At 43.0% G+C, this 21,841-nt stretch overlaps 1 protein-coding gene across 1 annotated transcript in view; it reads right to left on the bottom strand.

The window, feature by feature from the left end:
* The window catches only part of ADGRL3 (adhesion G protein-coupled receptor L3), a 482,184-nt gene that overhangs the window by 4,988 nt on the left and 455,355 nt on the right, over window positions 1-21,841 (bottom strand). Inside the window, 3 exon segments of the mRNA XM_031066355.1 lie at window positions 3,375-3,503; window positions 19,034-19,130; window positions 21,741-21,841. Coding sequence (XP_030922215.1) covers window positions 3,375-3,503; window positions 19,034-19,130; window positions 21,741-21,841 — 327 coding nt within the window.

Here is a 21,841-nt window from a genome sequence, read left to right as displayed (position 1 = left end):
AAAGGAAAGAAAAAACAACAAGTAAGCTTACAGCGACAGTAGGAGAAACATGAGTAAAAAGCAAATTGATGATATGCAGAAAAGAGAGTTAACGGAAATAATTTCCACTGCCCAGAATACATGAATTTGTTACAAGGTTTATTTCAGGTTAAAAATATTGACATTTTAGACAGAAAAAAAATATTTTACGCGCAATAGTCAATAGTCTACATTTTTATTTTAAAAAATTATCACATTTAAACTGTTTTCCAATGCCATTATAAAATGTTCAGCGTGCAACACAAATGAAGAAATAATGCCAGGAAATTTAAGAAAAGTCTAAAGCTGGTAACGGTCATGCTTGAAAAGACAGGCACCGTCAATGTCACTTCCAAAGTCTTAAAATGAATGTCTTTACTTACTGTTAGATATAATATCCCCTGGTAGCTGAAACTGAATTCTGATTCTTTGCTAAAAATGTTTTGCCGTCCATCTTTTGCAGCAGTGCTTTGTAAGAGTATGACTTTGCTCATCATGGGGCTGCTGGCATTTTACAAACTTTGGTAAATCTGATTTTTACTTAAACCAAACATATGGCAAACTACATGGATTTTGCAAAAAAGAAACAAACAAACAAAAAGAGGAATAGTAGTTTGAATAATGGCATTGCTAAATGAAACTACTAAGAAAGGCTTAAAACAAGAAAAGTCAGAGAATAAGATGAAGAGGCAGTGATAACGCTCAGCTTCCCACTCCTCAGTTGTCTGTTGGATTTTAAGCACAGCTTGCTAATGTTCATTAATGCTTGTGAACACTTTCTCTCAAAATTAATTCTGACCAAAGGTGTTGGGATGTTTTCCTGCTTTGGAGAGACTGAGCCAGTGTATGTCCCTCAGCTTCCAATGACAGTGAGCATTCAGCCCCTCGCCTACCACCTCCCCCTTCCTCTACACTCTGTGTCCTATCAAGGAATTGCCTATGCCACTGGAACATGGGATTTTGGCCTTTTAGGGTTTGATTCCCCACCTCTTTCCAAGGATAATTTTTAGGACTTCCTGCCCCTGGTGATTGCCTGCCACAGATGTGGCAGCTTTGGCTCAAGCAGAGACAGTATTTTAAAAGATGTATCTGGGGAGGGGAAAAGAAACAGGCGGACCAGATCAGTTCCTTGTTCCTTAGGGTGTCCTGCCCCACCTATGGCCAGCACCAGAAGTGGTAAATGAACGTGCAAAAAAAAGTCACGGCCTTAGTGATGTGGAATGAGTTAGTTGGATGGTGTTAGCTAACAATGCTCACTGCATGCCAGCCACAGCCAAGGCATACCCAGAGATGATGACAGCATCTACTTTTACAATGCACTCTCCTGGCTTTAGCATGCCTGCTGGTGCAGCATCCCCAGAGGACCACTGAGACCACTAGGCCTGGTTGGTTTTGCTACCCTTCATTTCTGCCATGGGATGTCCTAATATTCACAGTTTGCAATTGTCCAGGGACCTAACCAGTTTGAAAACTAAAAGCTATAGCAGTTCCATGGTCATTAATGAACTCACAGCCTCCTGAAAAGAATGGGTTGGGTTCTGCTCCCTCTGAAGTCAATGGCAAAGCTCCAGGAGCTTAAATGGGACCAGGGTGGTCCCATTCTCTTTCTTCACATCCCATGGATGAAGCCTGGACAGGTTTCTCTGTTACTTAACAAACTGTGTTGAACAGAATAGCACTTGCAAAAAAAATATGCTGTTTTTGTGAATAACATTCTGTTAGCTCAGATAACTGTATCAGATTCTAGTATTAAAAATTTGAAGACCATAAAATTATTAAAATACATGTAACACACTTTTCTGCCCATATTGCCTGGGTTCAGTTGAAGCACCCAGACCTGAACATCAGGACTCCTCTTAAGGCAAATGCTGACCCAGCATTACCTGTTGCCATTTGATAGACTCCCATACCTCAAGGTTATCATGCAAGAAACTAGTCAGAACATCAAATGTCATTTCCACATTTGCAGTACACTGAAATTGTTAAAATTCAGAGCATTTCATGTTTAACAGTAGCCCCGTTTCGAAAAAGCATTCTTGGAAACAAATTTATTGCACAAAGTTAGCATAGTTCAGGAAATTAATAAACAGGAAAAAGGTCAAACACGTGTGCTTTCCCTGTGCTTTGAATGCAAATACCCTACTGATACAGTTCAACATCTATTTCTGTCATAAACAACATGCTGCCATAGAGTACAAAGGGGGCTTTCCTGCTTGCATTATAACCATCATTATTTTCCCTCTCTTGGATATCCTTTACTGGGAAGTGATGCCTTCATTGAGAGCAGAGAGCTGTCAGAGTGCTGGCACACTTGCACCGGAATGCAGTGCTACTTTGTGGTGATTCAGCCACCTTACAAGCAAGACAAAAAAAAAAAATCCCATGGAAAGGGCAGAGCAGGATGGAGCCACCAAGAGACAGGAGCTGTCTCACACTCCCCATCTCCTCCTCAGGCCCTACTTAAGCACATCTGCCTCTCCCTCACAGAAGCACCAGGACATCAGCTTACAAACACTGTCCCTTCCCACAGAAGCCAGAGCAGAGACAAACATGTAGGTGACAAGAGAGTGATTTCCATAGCAGAAACCTCCATTAGGTACAACTGACTCTGCCTGTCTCTTTTCTGTTGCCAAAAGGAGGATATAAAATATTATCTAGATTCACTACACCTTCTTTCGATTATTTTTTTCCCCTAACAACACAGATAAAATGTATAAATGCAAACGGCAAAACATTTCTTATCTCAGCTCTGCTCTTTGGAGCTGGCCTACACTTCTTGCTTCAACTGTCATTTTTCTTAGAGATCAAGGGCAGTTTTGTTTTATTTTGCATTTTACTCCCTGTGCAAACCAGCACACAGCTGGCCACATTTCTGCAGGCCATTTCAAATGAGAGCAGCTTTGGTGGCAAAGGCCAGTTTAGCTTCACTTACCTTCAGCGGTGTTCCTGTTTCTGAAATGAATGGTTTAACAAGGAAATGCGCTGACAACAAAGAGAGGAATGAATCTGTCTGACAAAATGCACACACACACACAAGTCCAAAACAATACAAAAGCAAGGAGACTGAAAAAAAAAATCAAAATCAAAATACTGTGAATGCTTTGAGTAAAACTGACAAAAGTCTTTCAAAGTGAATTGGATTGCTCATGGAAAAATAGCATCTGGAAGATGGAAAGATGCATTGAAATGAAAGGGAAGGGAGAGGATCTTTTTTTTGTGCCCAGTTCCAAAAAAAAAAGTGTGTGTGCGTGGGGAGAGAAAAAGTAAAAGGAAGAAAAAAAAGAAAGAAATGGGCCAAAATAAGCCACAGAAAATGGAATTCTCACTAGAAAAATTAGAGAGAAACTCCAGCACACCTTGTGCGTTGTACATGCTGACAGAAGGGTTGTTATAGACCGCCGATTCCCCGAGCAATGTATTATAAGGGTTGTTAGTGCCATGAGGACGAAGCAGAGCATTGGTTATAAGATGATTAGCCATGGCTCCTGGAGCAGCCCGATAGAAAGACAGAGAAAAAAAACAACAAAAAAGGTCAATCAGGCAAATGTGGTATTAAAAAAAAGGGAAAAAGAACATTCAGAATGACAACAGTTGAAATAGTCCTGATTACAAGCAGCCAGCTAATTAGACTCGGAAAACTGTATGCCACTAAAGCAGAACAGATGTTACTGACGATGCACAAATCCAAACCAACGCAAAAGAAAATGTATCAGAAAGCGGATAAGCTACATTTATGGTGGTTCCCCAGTTGCTCGGAGTGTAAGCAAGGCTGCGCCCACATGCTTGCTACAAAGAAAGAAAGGAAGATGGCAGCCTACACAATGTGGGGGGAAAAACTCTCCGGAAAGTGCCAAATGAATAAAAAAATATATATATATAATGACTAACAGACAACAGCACATTCAACTCCCACTATGTGCTAGGATCTCTTTTACCAGACCTTCGCAACACATCTAAATCAAAAAAGCAGAATTAAAGAGAAAGGATGGAGAATGCAGCCTCTCCAAAGGCTCTCAGTATTTCTCAGACAGCAGCTGTTTCTCATGTCTAAGAGGGCAAGTTTCACTTCAGCTACTTCTCTGATATCACCATCAAGAGCATCCACAACCACCTGAATCCATTCTGGAAGGTGAGGGCACTGCAGCTCTGCCAGGCATGTCTATCAGGAACGAGAGTGGCCACGAAGTGCATGTCTCAAGGTTTTCTGTGTGCCCCACAAACACCTTGTTTTACCACTCCAGCACCTCTTTGCTGCTGTTTCCAAGCACTCAGTCAACAGCTGTCCTTTGATCTTTGGTTTATCCCTTGGAGATGCAGCCTCTGGACCTGTGCTTTTTGGGATCATCATGGCTTGGCAGGTGGCTGCCAAAACCTACCTCAATTCCCATTGCAGGCATCAATGCAGCAAGCAAAGTCTGCCCCTACCTTTTAGCTGACCTACAGGATGAAAAACCCTTAAGCCCTTGCTCTGAACCTCCTAATCTCCAGAGACATGACAGAGTTAAAAAAACTTGCCCTTCAGGGCCATTCCTACAAAGTTCTAGAGCAGGAGGGATGACAATGGTTTTTAGCCTCCAGGACTAAACTGTAAAGACAAAACCTTTCCACCAGGAAAGTACGTCATTGGTGGGGCAGCTAGAGCTAGGTAGCACAGGACTGTCAGAGGGCTCAGATGACCTGGCTGCCACCAACATCCGATAGCCTCAACCCAAAGAAGTAACTGAAAAGCCAATCCTCAAAACCAGTAACCCTTTCAGGAATGCTTTTACCAGTGTCTGAGGCATGGAGACCCCATTTGCCTCTTTTAGATGTGGAGGTGGCCCCGTGCCGAGGTGAAGGCTGTCTTTGTGGGGCATGTAGGGCACTGGGTACAATCTCTTTGGATGGAGTTGCTGAGGATATATAAACCCTGAGGACCTCTGGCTAGTACAAATCCCCTTAGCAGGGAGTTCTCTGAAAGCTCACACCTACTTATTATTTACAGAAAGGCAAAAACTGGCCAAACCTCAGGCTAGGTGGAGGCTGCCGTGCTTGTATGCAGGCCTGGGATGACATTTCCCCATGTCTCTGCAGGTAGAGGAGGGAGCAGACAGTTTCTTGCCTCTCCCCCATCATCCCCCAGCACTTCCCAGCCCCAGGCGTATGGCATTAGCAGGTCACTGAATCGGTCTTTTGAGCACAGGACAAAGTAGAAGGCAGTGTTGTATGGGGGCTGCATGCCAGGGAGGCTCCTCGACACATGCAGCTGGAAAAAAACAACTTGTTTTCTCTCACCTGATATTTTTGTCTATGCTGATGGAAAGCAAGATGAGCTGCTGTGTTTGAAAATAAGGAAACAAAGCTGTCTCCTGTAAGAAAACATTATATGAACGCTTAACTAAGTAACCTTGAATGTAACTAATAGGTAAATGAGTCAATTCTTTCTTTCTGGTAATGTGTTTTCCCTCAATCTCACATTCATCTGGGATGAGGGACTGTAGGAACAATTTCTCTCCTTGTGCTAGTTTTATACCAGAGAGCACCAAGGCCATTAAAATTGTTTCTGCTTTCATCCCACTTTTAATCAAGCCAGGCCATAAAAGATTCAAAAAGGGGCTCACTTTTATACAAGTAATGAGAAAGTCCAGAGTTAATGCCAGCCATAAACTCAGAAGTGATATAATCCTCCCATTTGAGATTTAACCCAATCTCCAACTCAGTCCCTATGAGAATTGATATGAAAAATATACCCATGGTGGGCTTTTGAGCAGTTTAGCTCGAGGTGTCTTTAAATGCCAGCTGCTAGAAATACATCTGCACCCTGATCTTGTCTAGTGAACCCCAACAAGCTGATCCCACCAGGGCTGGGCAGGAGAAGCTGTTTTGCATGAGGGATGCTTTCAGACTGTGACAAGAAAGAATGAATCAACCTGTATAAGCACTTAAATGTAGGTTTTGCTTGCTTACATTTGCCAATGTGGTGGGCTCTGGAATGAGCTGAGTTCACACAAATATGGCTCTTTCAGCCAACTTTTAATACATATCCATGATTCTGATTTTAATACATATCCACGATTCCCCATTGGCAAAAAAAAAAGTTGAAAATACAGAATAAGTAAGTAATTTTTGCTCTCAGGTGTGTAAAAGATAGGGCTTGGTGCTACAGCCACACCCATTCCTGTTTGCAGCAATTGAGCAAACATATTCCATCTTCTGCTTTCCTCTCCCTTGATTTCAGTAAGATTTTTTAATTTACTGTTCAAAATGCCACTTTCAGTGGCAGTGCTGAGTAAGTCTCCTGGTGCAAATCCAAAACAAACCCTCTGCTAACATGTTCTGATATCTTTCAATACATTCAGAGACCAAACTGGGCCCTAAGCACTCTGCAGCTTAGGTTCCCATTGTGATGAAGTGGCAAACTTCTTACTCTGTGCACGACACAATAAATAACTTTGGCATCTTAAATACAAAATTCCATGTACCCTGTATTCATACATTTGGGCTCTTGTTTCTTACTACCTGCTCTTGAGTTGCAAAATTCCCAGCCTAAAAGGGCGCTGAGAGAAGATTGCATCCAGGGTCCAAAAAGCCCACAGTTAAAGCTTTTGATAAAACAGTAATACACCAAAAAAACCCCAAAAGAAAAAAAAAAAAAAACCAACCAAAAAAACCCCCAGCAAACCTCTCATTATTTGGTTTCTCTTTTCCAGGAGAAAGAATGAAAAATGTAATACCAGACATACATTTAAGTATCATCCTGGCTTTTTCATACCACTTTATCATTGCTATAGCAACCAAGGGGACTATTAGGAAGAGCAGATTAGGTCTGCAGATGAGGCAGGAGCAGAAGGAGCAGGTAGACTATGGAACTATGACCTCATTTGCATGAAAATAGCCTTGGTAATAGAAAGCCAACAAAACCCCAATAAAGTAAGCACGATATCATAGCAGCATGCTCTCCCAAAACACCATGGGGGACAGCAAGGAGGGTTATTCTGCAGTTTGGGTGTGCATCACTGGGGCTGCAATACAAAGGTCAGTGCATGTCCAGGGGCCCAAAAAACAGAAAGATCAGGGCTGTAAGTGCCTGTTGACCACCTGGAATCTCCTCCCTGTCAGAGCACTCTTGGGAAGGGCTCCCTGGCAGCTGTCAGGCCCGGCATTGGCGATGTGCCTAATATCTTCAGCAGGCAGCAGTAATCATCACTTACTTTTATTTGTTCACTTACTGCTGGATCTTTGGCTCTCAGCATCTGTGGTGCAACACAGACCTCTCCCAGCAAACCCCATGGCTCTGTGTCATCCTTGCTTTCCTACATTCCAGCAATAGCAGCCCCTATATGAATCCCTCCTTTGCCATCTGCTGCACCACCTAAGCCCAGCCCACAGCCACCACTCTTTATTTAGTTAGGGGAACTGCCTTCTATCCAGCTGTGCTGAATCACCTCCAGTTCTGCTAGTCAAAGGCACCCTACTGAAAGCAAATTAATTCTGTCTCCAAACCCCTATCATGCTGTATATGTGTGGGGGCATGGGAAAAAGATGGGTTCAAACCCACAGGTTCACCATATTTTACAGCATGATGACATCATCCCAACCAGTAAACATTTAACAGCAGAACTCACACCTCTACAAAAATGTTCCCTGCAACCACGTTGGTACAACTACAGTCCCAAGTCTCCTTGTTTCCACTGGTATTCAACCAAAGTTCAGAGCAAAACACAGCTACCAGGTCAGCTCTAATATCCAAAATTACATTCAAATTTGGGTTTCTGGAAAGGCCAGTCTCAGTTCAAGGCTTCCTGAGGCTAGATTTCCTCAAGTGAAGGATTTGCAGGCTGTGATCGCAAGTAGAAAGAAATTATGGTCTTTCAGAAGGCAAGTATTTGCTGGGTGACACACAGATGCTCCTGCTCCTCTCACAGCACTGGTGATCCTCATGATCCAAGCATCACAGATCCAGCTGTGCTGGATTTAAAAGGCCAGGAGAAGCCATGGCCTGTGCTCAGGGTGCAGGGGGAGATTTAGAGGGTTGCACTTCTGACTTGCAAACTAAGAAAAGCTGTTAGGAAAACCAACCAGGACAAAGAAGATGAAAACCCCACGAGTTTTAACATCACTGTAACCAGACACAAAGGATTCGATAGCAACACTTAGCTGCTTTCTGTGGCTATGAAAGCAGGCATTATTTTAATGACAGTATGCAACTAAATGGAACCTTTTTCTTTCCTTTCTAAGGCAGAAATTGATGTCTTTGATGCAGGACAACATTGAATGCAGAGATAATTTTTGGAAGAGATTTGTGTAATGACTGTATGGGAAAACGGCACCTTGTTAAACATAAGCGTGGCTTATTCACTCACTGAAAGCAAAGGATGAAAATTATGATGAGAAGCACATGTTGCCAGATTCTAGACTGCATCAGTCAGGAATAAAATTCAAAAAATTTCTTGTGGGCAGCTGGCTGACAAAGCCACACAGGTTACCTTGAATCATCTGCATGGTCTACCCAGCTGGAAGGGAAATGGATTCAACTGCTCCTCCAGATTTTCTGAATAATACTGTTACTCACCATGGCTCTGCCTGGCTGAAAGGGTTTGAGCAGCACTGCTTTAACTAGGATCGTCTGTCTGCACAGGCAACACCACCACCATGTATCTTCCTTGACTTCTGGTCTTTTCAATTGCATACCAAAATATTTTTGGTATGTGCATTTTAGCAGGCAATTGGAGAGATTCCCCCACTGCTGAGCAGATGTGACAGAAGAGCAGTTTTGCTGAGAGAGGAGAATGGACCAGCTTACAAATTTAATTGGGTGAACTATTCAATGCTTTAAAAATGTCCATACAAAATCAGTATTTTCCAAATTAAATGTTTTCACTTTTTGTTCGAGAAGAGTGGCTGGTATAAAAGCTGACTTTGACTTTTTGTATTATTTCAACTTTTTATTAGAGTAGAAACACAAATAGTTTAGAAAAAGCACATCTGCGTCATAACAAAATGTTTCATTGCCTCTGACCCAGCAATTCCAAAATTTAGATTTTCTTGGGCTTTTTTTTGTTTGCTTCAGGAGGAATTTCATGTACTGCTGTGTTTTCAATCAATCTCAATCCTGTTTCCTCCCTATTTTGCCAGCAATGTGGCTACCTTTCCACAAGGTAAGGGCTCAGTGCTGTACTCCTGGCTGCTCTGACTCCTGGAACACCCAACTTATCTTGGGGTTCACATCCAGCACGAACCAGGTCCCTCAGGTTCTTGCACGTCATGTCCTTGACTTCAGACCGCCCTGCAGGGACAAATGACAGCCAGGAAGAACATGGACCATTCCCTGAAGGTAGAACAGTTCCTGAGCTATCAGGAGACATGGTTTAGCTTGGACACAAATGATGTGGTAAGAGCTCAGTCTTCCTCTAAGTGTCCACCAAAACAACCCCATAACACAGTCTGCCTTACCCAAAGTGCAGTGACTAGCTCAGACCTGAGTGTCCCTGGAATGGCCTCTCTGCAGTCATTTCAGTTTGTAAATTCTGGCTGGTTTTATACTTCACTCACTGTTAACTTACTCCATTTTGCTCCCAGGGAAACAAAAGTAGGTTTTTAGGAGTCAAAGGTCTAGTTTTCTTTGAGACTTTCCTTACCAGCATTCCACTGTGTTCTTTTCTAAAGGTAGAGCTTTCAAGTATTTAATGAATCCTGGTCTTCCATGTGTTCAAAATTTGTTCTAACAATAAATGCAATTATGACAAGCAAATTCACACATTTGCTGGAGGACAACAGGTATTTCAGTATTTTTCCAAGTTCCTTCCAACAAATGCTCTGACATTTAGATTTATCAAGCTCTGTTCTTATAACAGCCAACAGGATTCAGTTAATAAACTTCAATAAACTTCCCTATTAAATTTCTCTCAAACAGGTTTGTTGTCACTTGCAGCATCTAATCTATTCATTGTGAAGCTATTAATACTGACTGCAGTGAAATGGAGTTTCAGCAAATGAGGTTGTTAAGCTCTGGGCCATCTTCTGCCACATGAAACATCCCGTGCTTTTATGCAGAGACAGGGAAGTGAAAGTATTTCTTTGTCTCTTTTTTTCCCCTTCCTTTCTTTGGCAATGATTTCAGATGACAAACCTCTGCTGGATTATAATCTGTGGGCCATGTTCAAAACACACAGCTAGTCCACATGCATTTATAAGTATTTGCTCACTTGTTAATAACTTTTTCACTGCCTGGAGCAGAAACATTGTTCCAGGATGGGACATTTCTTCATACCACCACTACCCCTTACAAGGGTTTACACCACATTGTATCTCGACTATACAAACATGCATTATCCCAAATTGTTCCTGACCATGATTACTTCTCACTAAACCTGAGGCCTCACCCAAGATGTGCAGAGAGCCCTGCCTGTGGTGAAAACTGGACCATGCTTCCAGGAATCTATAAAAGCAGCTATGCTGTCTTCCTTCCTCCTTCACAGTCACCATATTAAGCCTGCTCTGCAGCAATACTCTTCCAGATCTAATACTCCCCAAAGCCCGCTCTGATTTCAGAAATTGCCTTGCCCTTACTTTTCCTCTTTAAAGCTGATCCACCTAATGACTGAAGTTCCAATTATATGGCTGTCAATCCTAAAATCAAAGCCAGTTCATAATATCTCCCAGAGGAAGAATGTCATGTCACTCACTGAAATCACTGCAACAAATCTCAGCTAACTCACTCCCAGGCAGCAGAGAGGCAAAATAAACCAGGAGAATATCAACAATGGGATTAATTTTGCACATAGGCAGAAATAAGAGTTAAACTCCCTAAGTTTTGATCCTTGATGCAGAAAATCATAATTTGGCAGATAAGAAACCACCAGAAGCAATTTGCTAGTCCAAAAGGCTGATGACTTTCCCTTACAAAGAGAAAATATTCCTCTGCTGTCACCTACTTGGAACTTCTCTTTACTTCATATGTGATTATCAGGATGGGTCATTTTCAGGCCAGTTGCTGACATTTAGCCAAACCAACAGTTGCTTAACAGAGTTGCAGAGATTTTTTTTGCTTACAAACAGCAATCCCTTGTGACAGAACTGGTGCAATGGCACGTGGATTACTCCCTCCAAATACACCCTCCATCTGGGCAATGGGTCCCAGGAAGGGGTATCCATGGGGTCAGGGGAGGGTAAGTGTGTCTGCAGGAGTCACAAGAGGGAACAGAAGAAGCAGAAGGGTGGGGGGGATGAAACCAAAGAGCTTCATTAGGAAAATGCCTAATGGGGGTGGGGAGATGGGGAGGTAAAGGAACAGCCTCCTGCAGTGGGTAGACTGGGAGTTTTGAAGTCCTGATATAAATTGACTATGCTATTTCTTTTGCAGGCTGTCCCTGGAGGTGTGAGCACTAATACAAGCACCCAGGGTGCCAGTGAGCACCCTTGAACACCAATCTGCCCAGTGAAGAGTAGGAGCTGCAGCATTCGAGCAGCTGTGGATGGATGAGATGCTGGGAAACAGGCCACAGGCTGCCTTTGCATTAGCAGGGAAGTGCTGTCAGGGATTCCACCCTGCTTCTTACCCCTTGATTTCCACCAAACAAAAACCCCCCTTCTCAAGTAGCAGCCTTGACTTAAAAAAACCAGAAAATGAACATCTAATCATATTCCAGAGGGGGAAGAGACAGGCACTGCTGCTGCTGTTTGTGGCTAAACCTGAGGCCTCCAGGCTCCAGGACCGATGGACCCCTTGAAACACAGAATAAATTTCCCAGGACTAAGGTCTTTGCAATGTGAAGGATGATGCTCAAGGGCAAGGACTGCTGCATCCCTCAGGTTCATGCAGCAGGCTGCCCCTGCCAACTCGGCAATGGTCAGCACAGACAACATTAGACACTGACACCTCTCAGCATTCTGCACAAAGGGACAGGTTGGGGGGAGAGTGCCTTGTTTTAGATTTGAAGCAATGACAGTGAAGAAGTGAGATTTGCATGTTGACAGACGATGGTCTCTGAATGGTCACTGAGGCTCCTGTCCCTGCCAAAGGCCATCCCAGGTTCAGCTTTGATAATTCCTCTGCATTTACATCCATCAAACCCTGAGCATGACTGAAAACAGAGCTCAAAGCTTTTACAGCATCTGCAGGGGGTGTTCAGTTTTTAACAGGCGCAGCTCTTGCTCTACACCACATACCCAACTGTGCAGTGATGGTACTCACAAGACCAAAGTGTCTGCAGAAGATGGACACTTCTCTGTAGCCCAATTGTCTTTGAGTTGTTAAGTGCTCAGAAACCAAGAATAATGTGTATTTTTATATCCATGAATATGTTGGTGAGCTCCCTTTAGGTATCTACAGATGCATTCATGAACAAGGAGAGCAACTGCAGGCACCTTGGACATCCTGTGAGTCCTCTGCACTAAACCTGCTTACCCCAGAACCACAACTGGAACAAGAAATTATGGGAAAAAAAGTGACCATTAACACTGCTGCCAACATGCATGTTCATATATCCACAACTCATTAATTTAAAATGTGTAAGTCCCCCACACCCTAAAATGATCTCTCTGAAAGAAATGACATGAAAGCTAACTGACTTAACAGGAGAAATTGGGCCATTGTTTGCTGCCAAGTGTAAAAAATGCAACAAATGCAAAGGAAATGGAGGAAGTATCTATTCTCTAATATCTTCATGCCACAAGAAAAGCCATAGGTGTTACTCAGAGTAGGTAAAAGTGTGCAGACAGACTGTGATAGAGCATTTGGTAGTGCCCTCTGAATATCCTATCAAGATGAGCAGAGGCACTTCCACCTCTCTTAGAACTTGGCTATTTGTTTTTTATGCAACATAAATTTAGCAGAAATCTCTGTCACGCTGGTCACATTAATCCATCAAGGAGCAAACAAACATCTTGAGAAAGGCTGATGTATGACAACAGTAGCACTTCCACTGTCCAATTTCCACCTTCTCTCTGCTTTAGCTAGGCAGCAAAGGGTCAGCACTGGCAAATGGGTTATAATGAGCAGCAACTGCACTTTGAAGTGTACCAAGGATAGGGTTTGAGACCCCTGGGGAATCCAAATTCTGCTCCTTCCTTTTTTTTTTTCTTTTCCCCTCCTCCCCTGCTTGCCTGTGCTTTTTACCACACCAAATTCCACCCTGTTTTCACTGCTGTATTGGCCAATTATGCCCACACCATGGCACCCACCACCCCTGCAGACAGCTAAACTGAAACTTCATGATCTTGCAGCACTGAGACACATCCAGCAGCCCTCATCTCTCAGCAGAAAGGGCAGATTTGGTGACCAAAACCTGACTTACTGCAGTGTCTCAGGGCTAACCTATACCTCCTGTCTTCCAGAGTGACAGTCTCCTACCAAAGGAAGAATTTAACCTTCTACTGGTGTTTTCTAAATAACTGCTTCTGAAAAATGCAGGAAAGTAAATCCACCTGAAAACAATTCTGCAACACACACAGCTGTCCCTGCTGAATTCACACTGCAGATATGATTTCAGCCTGGAAGTCACAGCTTAATTATATTTTTGGGTGGGTGGAAGGAATTTGATGGGAGATTTCATTTAGGAAACAATCAGGTCTCAGTTGGGCTAGAAATCAGGATATTAATGTTCTTCATTTTAATTTTCCTCTCTGACTCAGATTCCCACTGTTTGAATTTGAGCTCAATTTGTTCTGTTCATTATGAAGAAATCCACATGAATTTGACATTAAACTGCTTACCTCTGAAAACAGTAGCAATAATTTCTCTTTTTCCTGTGTGCGTTTCAGATTAAGTCTTTGTGGTTGACATAAAAACACAGAGGAGAAATAATAAAGCAAAGGGAAATCATGTATTTATTCTGGAATGCTACCCAGAAGAGGAAACATGCAACAGCATTTATGCATTGGGAAGAAAAAGCAAGGGGGAGTGACAAACAATATCCTCATTTCCATATCCCGTTTCAGCCCATTTGCATGGCAGCAAACAGGGAATGAACACAGCTTTCCTAGTCAGGGATAATATCTGCTGTGCAAATACTGGGGATCCGAGGGCTTTGTGATGACTCTGATGGGGTTTGCTGGCAAGGGCCCTCTCCCTCATGAATGGACCCTTAGGGCCACATGGATGAATTTGTGTTCAAGACTTACCATCCTTCAGGAAGAGCTGCCAGGGGTCCTGGGCTCTAATCTGCAACAGCTTTTGAGGTCCTTATGACCCCCATAGGCCTTGGTGATCTTGATGAGATCCACCAGGAAGCCACAGCCCTGCTGGCTCTGGGCACCCAGCCCTTGCGTGGTGTCTGCCTCCTGGCTGGACCTTGGACCTGCCTTGTAGCTCACTTTCCAGCCCTGTCTCTGCCAGTATCTCCTGGTGGTCTGGACACCGTTCATCCCCTCACCTTGTCCAGGCTTAATCCCCTGTGGCACAATGGACCATTACTGAGGGTTTGGATGGTGCTTTACTCTCCCTCAGCTCCCAGGTGCCCTCCCTCACGACACTGCTCGGCTCTTACAGCTCCCTGCTGTTTCTTTTCTTTCACATGACTGGAGCAGCCATGCAGACCAGCAAGAAGTCTCTCCAGGAGACCTCCATGGATGAGGATGGTGGGGATGGTGAGCAGTACTTTGGGGGTGGATGGACAAAGAAGCATATATACATATATACATATATATAGCCAAAAGACAGGAGGTCTACATACTCCTGTTTCTATAGCAGGACTGCTATTGGGATAAACTATTAAATTTGCTGTCTAGTTTATAAACTAAGAGTCAGTGCATTACAGCAGAACAGCAATTGACCCAACACAACACACTTCTGGAGTAGTTTCTGTTCTCTATGAAATCTGGTGGCTTTACCCCTAGCCCAGTTATTTCCCTGAAGAGGGAAAAAACTGCTATGTGCTAACTTGAATTGATATACACAACTCCATCTGAGCATTTCCCTTTTACAAAACACTGCCTTGCACCAGTGATACAGTCCTTTGTCTCTGCTGCTCTTGAGCCTCACCAAAACAAGGAACAGGCCCTGCTTTAACAGATAACTTCCACTTTTCCTCTGAAAAGAAAAAATCATACCACCACCTCCCTTCCCCCATCTTCAAAACCTGAAGAGTAACAAAGTACCCCACAGTTCATAAAGATTTTTTTTTCTCACCCAGTTGTCTCATATCCAAAGAGAGACATTAATTACTGAATTGCCTCTCACCTAAGACATGGATAAAAATAGGCTGGTGTCACAATTGCTGTTTCGTGCTATGACTGCTTGTTTGCAAGGTTGGCTGAGCCATCCCAGAGCTTTCTGACATTAACACACCAAAGGTACAAACAGACCCACCCCTCATGATCCTGAGGTGGCCAGCTGGATGTACCCAAAGCTCAGGCAAGCTCTGTTGCTTTTCCTTCATACATTCCACTTCTGAGCCTGCAAAGTACTGAACTCCACCAAACAGTCCATCCTATAGGCATTCCTTTTGTACTACTTTTTCAGCACTGCATCCAAGTGCCTGCATTAAGATCACACAGCAAACACCCTGCAGGTAAAGGGAAACTTCTTTTTCCTACTTATGAGGTAATCAGCTTGCTTCAGCTTTTACGCCTCTGAAGTTTTCAGCACTAGGAAAATAAATGTAGAGCACAGGTTGGATGTGAAATACATGGAAGAAGTATGCAGCCAGACCCAGGGTGTGAAAAATTGGACAGGGTTGCAGAGTGGGAATGCAAGGAGCAGGATTCCCCCTGGATCCTGAAACTGAGACCAGGATCATGGGCTGGACAGGCATGCTCTTCATTCGACAGTAAAAAAGGAAACCCACGGCCAGTTTCTCTTCCCTTCCTCCTGATTTCAGTGGTATAACAACCCCAAATTCACATCACTACAAAGCCATAATGAGCAGCAAGGGGAAACAAAGGCAGACATACTTTTTATTAATCAATAATTAGATGCTACCTTCAGGAAATATCTGAAATAGTCTTATATGCCTTAGGACAGAGTAAAGTTTTCCTTACAGAACACATTACATGAGGCATATTTGGGTTTATGCCTGAAATTCCTGGTGTGATAAATTCAAATAAGTAACATTATGGTCAATTACCTTGGCAGGGAGAGGGGGGAATAGAAGATAAAAGAAAATATGAAGCTGAAAGAGCCATAAGCAGTGTGTTACCTGCTAAATCAGAAAAGGACATAGCTGTATGTCTAAAGGAGGGATGCACTAACACAGACACCATATTCCAGACTGATGCCCAGGAGGTTCGTGAAGGAAGAAGGGATGAGATGTCATACAGAAATGAAGGTCATCATACAGGAAATATGGATAGCTAGATCAGTCTTGCCTGGGATGTTACCATGTGGCAGGAGGCTGTGAATATGATGAATGGTATCAGGGAAAAAACAGGTTTCAATGAGAGAGTACCCCAGTTAGAGGGCTAGTTTCTACTCCCCCAGCAGAAAAACTCAGTGCTGGCCCAGGACATGAAGTGGAGTTAAGCTCCAAGACCTGGATGCTAGGACAATTCTGGGGACAAAGACTTTCTTCCTGTTTTAGAACATAGGTTGCTCTCTGAAGGCTCTGGGGAAAATGCCAGCACACATACAATGTTTAACTTGGGATAATACAGATCATTTTGTGCAAAAGGTGCCTAGGCTGGGAGGGCTGGAGTTGGAGTTTTGAACAGAAATAAGACCCTGTTTTATCAACCTCAGGCAAGGAAAGCTACTGACCATACAGTTCAAGGCTCACATTTGAATCCTCTGAGTCTCAATAGCATGCTTGTAAATAAAACATTAATGAAACAGCTCCTTTAAAGATGAATATATATGTAAATATTAAGAGTAAGACAAGAACTGTGAAAAACACATTGCCCCACTGTCTGCTCAGGCTGCAGTTCTCTGGAGAGTTTTCTTTGTGGAAAGCCCTAAGACCTCGAATGTTGCTTTTCAGCTGAAATAAACAGGATAAAGGGAGAATTACCTGGAGAGAATACTGTTGATGTCAGGTGTTTTTCCATGTGGAACTGACCACCTGCTGCTTTGGTGATGCCATCTCCCATAGACATATTTTTAACCTTCACTTCACAAATACCTCTGTTTACCAGACAAAATCCCCCAAAACCCAACAACAACAAATACTGTGCCTGCCTGTGTGAAAAAGAGGGAGGATGACTGTAGAACTGCAAAACTTACTCAAGTCACTTCAGTGTTCCACCTAAAAGGCTTCCCTTCTAAGACACTTAACAGGCTGTTTCTATAGCCAGTAGAAAGATTCAGGCCCTTCAGGTGATTCACCTCATCCAGTGTTACACAAGGAAAATATCTGGAGGAAACATGCTTTGAAGATGCTTTCCCTGCCAGTTCATTTCCCAACTGACCTTTAAATAACAGGCACATATTGTAACAGGCTCTCACCACACTGGGATGAATATTGTCCACTTGAAACCTCTTCACTTGTCCCACTTGACATACTTGCCTCTTGGCACAGAAAAAAGTGCACAACCAATAAAGGAGAGATACCTGTCTTTAGGTAACAAGGCCAGGAGATGCCATTTGCCAAAACACACCCCTTGGTAACCTCAGCCGCACCAGAGAGCAAGTTCAACTTCTGTGCTAACTAAAGGAGCAAACATTTAATGCATAACACATTTTGGTTTGCCACTGACATGGAGCAGTGGGATGGATGGTTGAGGGAAACAGTGGGTCTTGCTGGAACCTTTGTGTGACAACCAATTCCCCCCTCCATTAGACCCAGACTGCAGCTCTGCAGTCTTTAATGCAGAGACACAGAGAGATGTGAGGGCAATGTGTGTGGATAAATCAGGCATTTGCAGTAATGGAATCTTATAGTCAACTTTATTAATGAATCTTCAGTGCAAAGGGAAAATATCCTGGCACAAAAAAAAGACCAGTGAGTTGAAGAACAGAACAGCTCCATGTTACACTGCCTTCCCCCTATTGCACTGATTTGGGCAGTGTGTATAATGCTCAGAGAACAGAATCACGTACCCCTCGTTCCCCCACCACTCAGCACTCAATATTGCTCAGCACAGTCAAAATCCTTCAAGCCTGTCCTCAGGCAAAACTCACCCTAAAATCAGTGGGAATTCGGTGAGAATAAAGACTGAACAGGAACCAAAGTCCCAACTCAATTCTCAGTTGAGCTTTGCAGACCAACCATCAGGACTGGAAATCCGTTTGATTTTCATCACCATGAGAGAACAGCTAGGCCCAGTAATCCTAATTCTACCCTCTCTTAATTTCAGCATCAATTGGACAGTTAACACAAAACAGAGTTTGGCATCTGGTTGCTCAGGGTTAATTTATAAAGTAGCTGTATGGAAGAAAAAGGAAACAACCTCTGAGGCTCTTTTTCTGGTATTCTGTTAACACCACTTTCCTACAACTCCCTGAAAAACACTTGGTTTAAAAAAGCTGTTCATATTTCCCCTTGTGCCAGACACCACATTTTGTTTGGCATATCCATTTCTGATAGCCTTTCCTCCACAGATGTCTATAAAGTTCACATCAGTCAGTTCTTCAAACTAGGTATATTAACACCAACACAGACAATTTTGTTCCAAGCACAGTTTTTCCTTACGTCTATGTCCTGCTGTTCACTTTTGCTTCTGTAAAGATGACAGTATTGCTACATATGCAGGACAATCAGGACTCCTGTGATGCTTAACACAGGCTGTACAGTGCTGTAATGGCCCGTTTTCACTGTCAGCAACGAGGCCTGACACATCAGCAGCTTCTGGCACTAGCAGCTTTCTGAGGGAAAGGGGAGATTTCAACTTAATTTCATTTCTCTCTTTCACTTTTTCTAACTTCCTTCCAGAAATGACAATTCTTGAAAATGCACGTGTAGAAATAAAGAAAGAAAAGAAAAAGAAGGCAACAACTACCATAAAATCTCCTCCCATTTATCACTGTAACATTTCTTGGGTGGTAGAACAGGGTTCAGTGATGTTTGGGGTGAGGAGAAAAAGGCAGGGGGCAAAGAGGCAATATATTTCAGACTCCTTAAAGCCATCAGACGAGTTAGAGATATGAAAAATCGTTTATAATTACCTCTGTTGAGTGAAGCTGAACTGTTTATATCTCCAGTAATAAAGGAAGACTCGGACTGCTTTCGAACTGTGTCATTCCACATCCTACGAATCCGGCTCTGAAGAGGGATTGAAGCACAGCAGGCAATGAATTTTTAGCAGCTGTAGAGAGGTTTCTTTCTGCCTCACTAAGGATGGCTACTGGCATGTCTAGCTCAGGATAAGACTTGCTTCTAGCCAGTTGTAAGCAAGCAGTTGCTGTTTTGTTGTAACCTGCCTCATGCATGCCAGACCCTGTCAGACTTACTTCGTAACACAAATGCCTAGCTCAAAGAAAAAGTGTAGAATTGAATGGCTTACATCTTATTAAAAAAAAAAAAACAACATGCATGAGAGAAACTCAGACCCCATGCCAACTGCAGGTTTATCAATATAGCACCAAATAATGGAAAAAATAACCCACACACAGAAGCATGTGTGATTCTCATACTCAGACAACTTGTTTCCTATTTTTTATGAAGTGTAACAGAAGACTTGATTTGTATCTTGGTGTCCCTGAATGAACAGAAGTTTTCTATAGCTATTTTCCATCTTGGGGATTTTAGGGGGGCAAAAATTTCCCCACAAATGAATGACTTCTGTTCCCATACTGAAAAATCTGTGATGGTTTTGCCATCTGTGGTATAGCTTCTGCTACTGGCAAAAGTGTCCTGAATATGTTGGCCTTCTGTTTTGTTCCTCAAATACGCTGTGAAGTATCTGCCTCTGTGGCATTTACATCACTGTCTCACTCCTCCCCAACCAGACCTTGCAAACAATATAAAAAAATCAGCCAAAATGCATCTTGTGAGCAGTTCAATCCCAATCCCTGCACGAAGGTGACTGGAGAACCCAGGTGTCCCAGGGAAACTCTCCCTCACCTCACATCTGTGAATCTGATGGACATTTTCCCTGGCTGTGTGAAAGTGATGGTAGTTGGTCTGGGGGACTGGGAAGCCTTTTTCCCATTGTGACAGACCACGTTCTTCTTAAGTGCCAAAAATCCAGTGGTTTCCATAGTGAGATTTGAGCCATGAGAAATTTACCATGGCCTAATCAAATGGTCCCAGACTGAAAAGTCCTAGATTACTCATTAACCATGGAATAACAGCATCTCCTAATAATGTATTAGCCCTCTATAAATGGAAGTACCATGTGACATGAGGCCCATGATCTTTTACAGTAATTATTTTTCACCTGGACATTTAATTTATTGTATTTCTTTGACATGAGCCATTGTAGATTAATTTTCTTTTTCCTATGTGCTTCTCAGAGAATAAAGGAATCTTAGAAGCTTTCCTCCTCCTGGTCTTCTCTATTTTAAAGTTAGGAGCCAATGTTTTCAACAACTCAGGCTGATCTCCATCTATTCTCTATCACCTGTATGAGGTTTCTCCTGGCTACAATAGGCCTTTGGAACTTCTGCAAGCAAAATAATCTTCCTTGGTGCCTCAGACCTCACCTGCTACAAGGGGATTGCTGCCAGAAGACTCAGTTCACCCTCAAAAGGGCTTGTTCTCTTGTGCTGGGACTGGTGAGAGGGGGGGACCATTGAAGTCAACCCTTCTTGGAGAGGAGGGCACCAGCACAGCAGCTAAGTTCTGTAACACCAGAAGCTTTCAAATCAGCCACCTAAATGCTGCTGGATATTTTGAGTTTTGGACATTACTGGGATTTGATGGCCTGCTGGAGAGAGGTTCTATATTCTATTGCTTTTATTTGCTCTGCATAGCTACCAGACCTTTGAAAACACCGAAGCAGAGCTTTTGGATGACATCTTGGAAACCACCGCAAATAAATAATGATTTGCTCCAAGACATAAATTGCAAATTAGGTTTTCCTGGAAAGTTATAAGCTGTTACTCGCTGCATGTCTTTTATAATTTAATAGTGGAACTGTCATGTATAATTACTTCCATTACTAATACCGAATAAATTTGTGTTTGGTTTCTATTGATTAAGAAATAAGCTTCTTCATTTTATATGAACTCTTCATCCATAAATCTGCATATCTACACACAAGTTAGCTTCAAAACTGCTAAGTGTGCAAACTACACAAAACTTGAATTTTCAGGTGAACAAAGGCAACAAATCTAGTAGCTTAGTGAGACAGTCTAACCCCAATCGCTTGCCCTAAGAGGCCTATAAGCTAAGACAAATTGTGTGAGGCACAGAACAGACCAAACCACTGCGTGTCAGAAAGCCAGCTCTTTCACTGGGAAGTCTGCCACAAGTCACTTGTAGCCTTTAAATTTTTTTACAAGAAAGACACTCGGGGCTTATAGCATCATTCTTGTACATGTTAATAGTTAATAGTGACAACCTTCATCTCATGATTAAAGGATGTACTGGAATGTAGCACAGCCGACAAAATGCTCCCACCTCCTGCTCCCCATGGAGAGTAGGCAGGACACCTCAGGTGATAACTACCCACCTGCCTCTGGAAGGCAAGTCTGCACTTTTCATTCCCAACAGAACTATTCAGAAGGTTCTTGGAGAGGCATTTAATTCCCATCACATCTCAGAGGAAACCACTGTGTTGAGTTCAGGTCTGGAAGTGAGGGAAATCTCTGCAGGTGCACTGGGGAGTGGCCTAGGGCAACTCCTTTGGTGCCAAGAGGAGCTTTCCTTCCACAATAGCTGAGAAGGGACTTGGCATGGCCTTGGACACAAACAAAAAGTGTGGGTTACCTGTGAGCCTGTGGAATATCTTCCAGGTGTCCTTGTCCCCGAGGTTTTTCCTGAGCCGATGGAACTGTCTGTACTTTTCCCACTACAGCAATGTGTGCGCA

This window comes from Geospiza fortis, unplaced genomic scaffold, assembly GCF_000277835.1.
Source record: "Geospiza fortis unplaced genomic scaffold, GeoFor_1.0 scaffold11, whole genome shotgun sequence".
NCBI classification, from domain to species: Eukaryota; Metazoa; Chordata; class Aves; order Passeriformes; family Thraupidae; genus Geospiza; species Geospiza fortis.
Note: the sequence above shows the minus strand (reverse complement) of the source record. Positions and strands in the feature narration are given on the sequence as shown.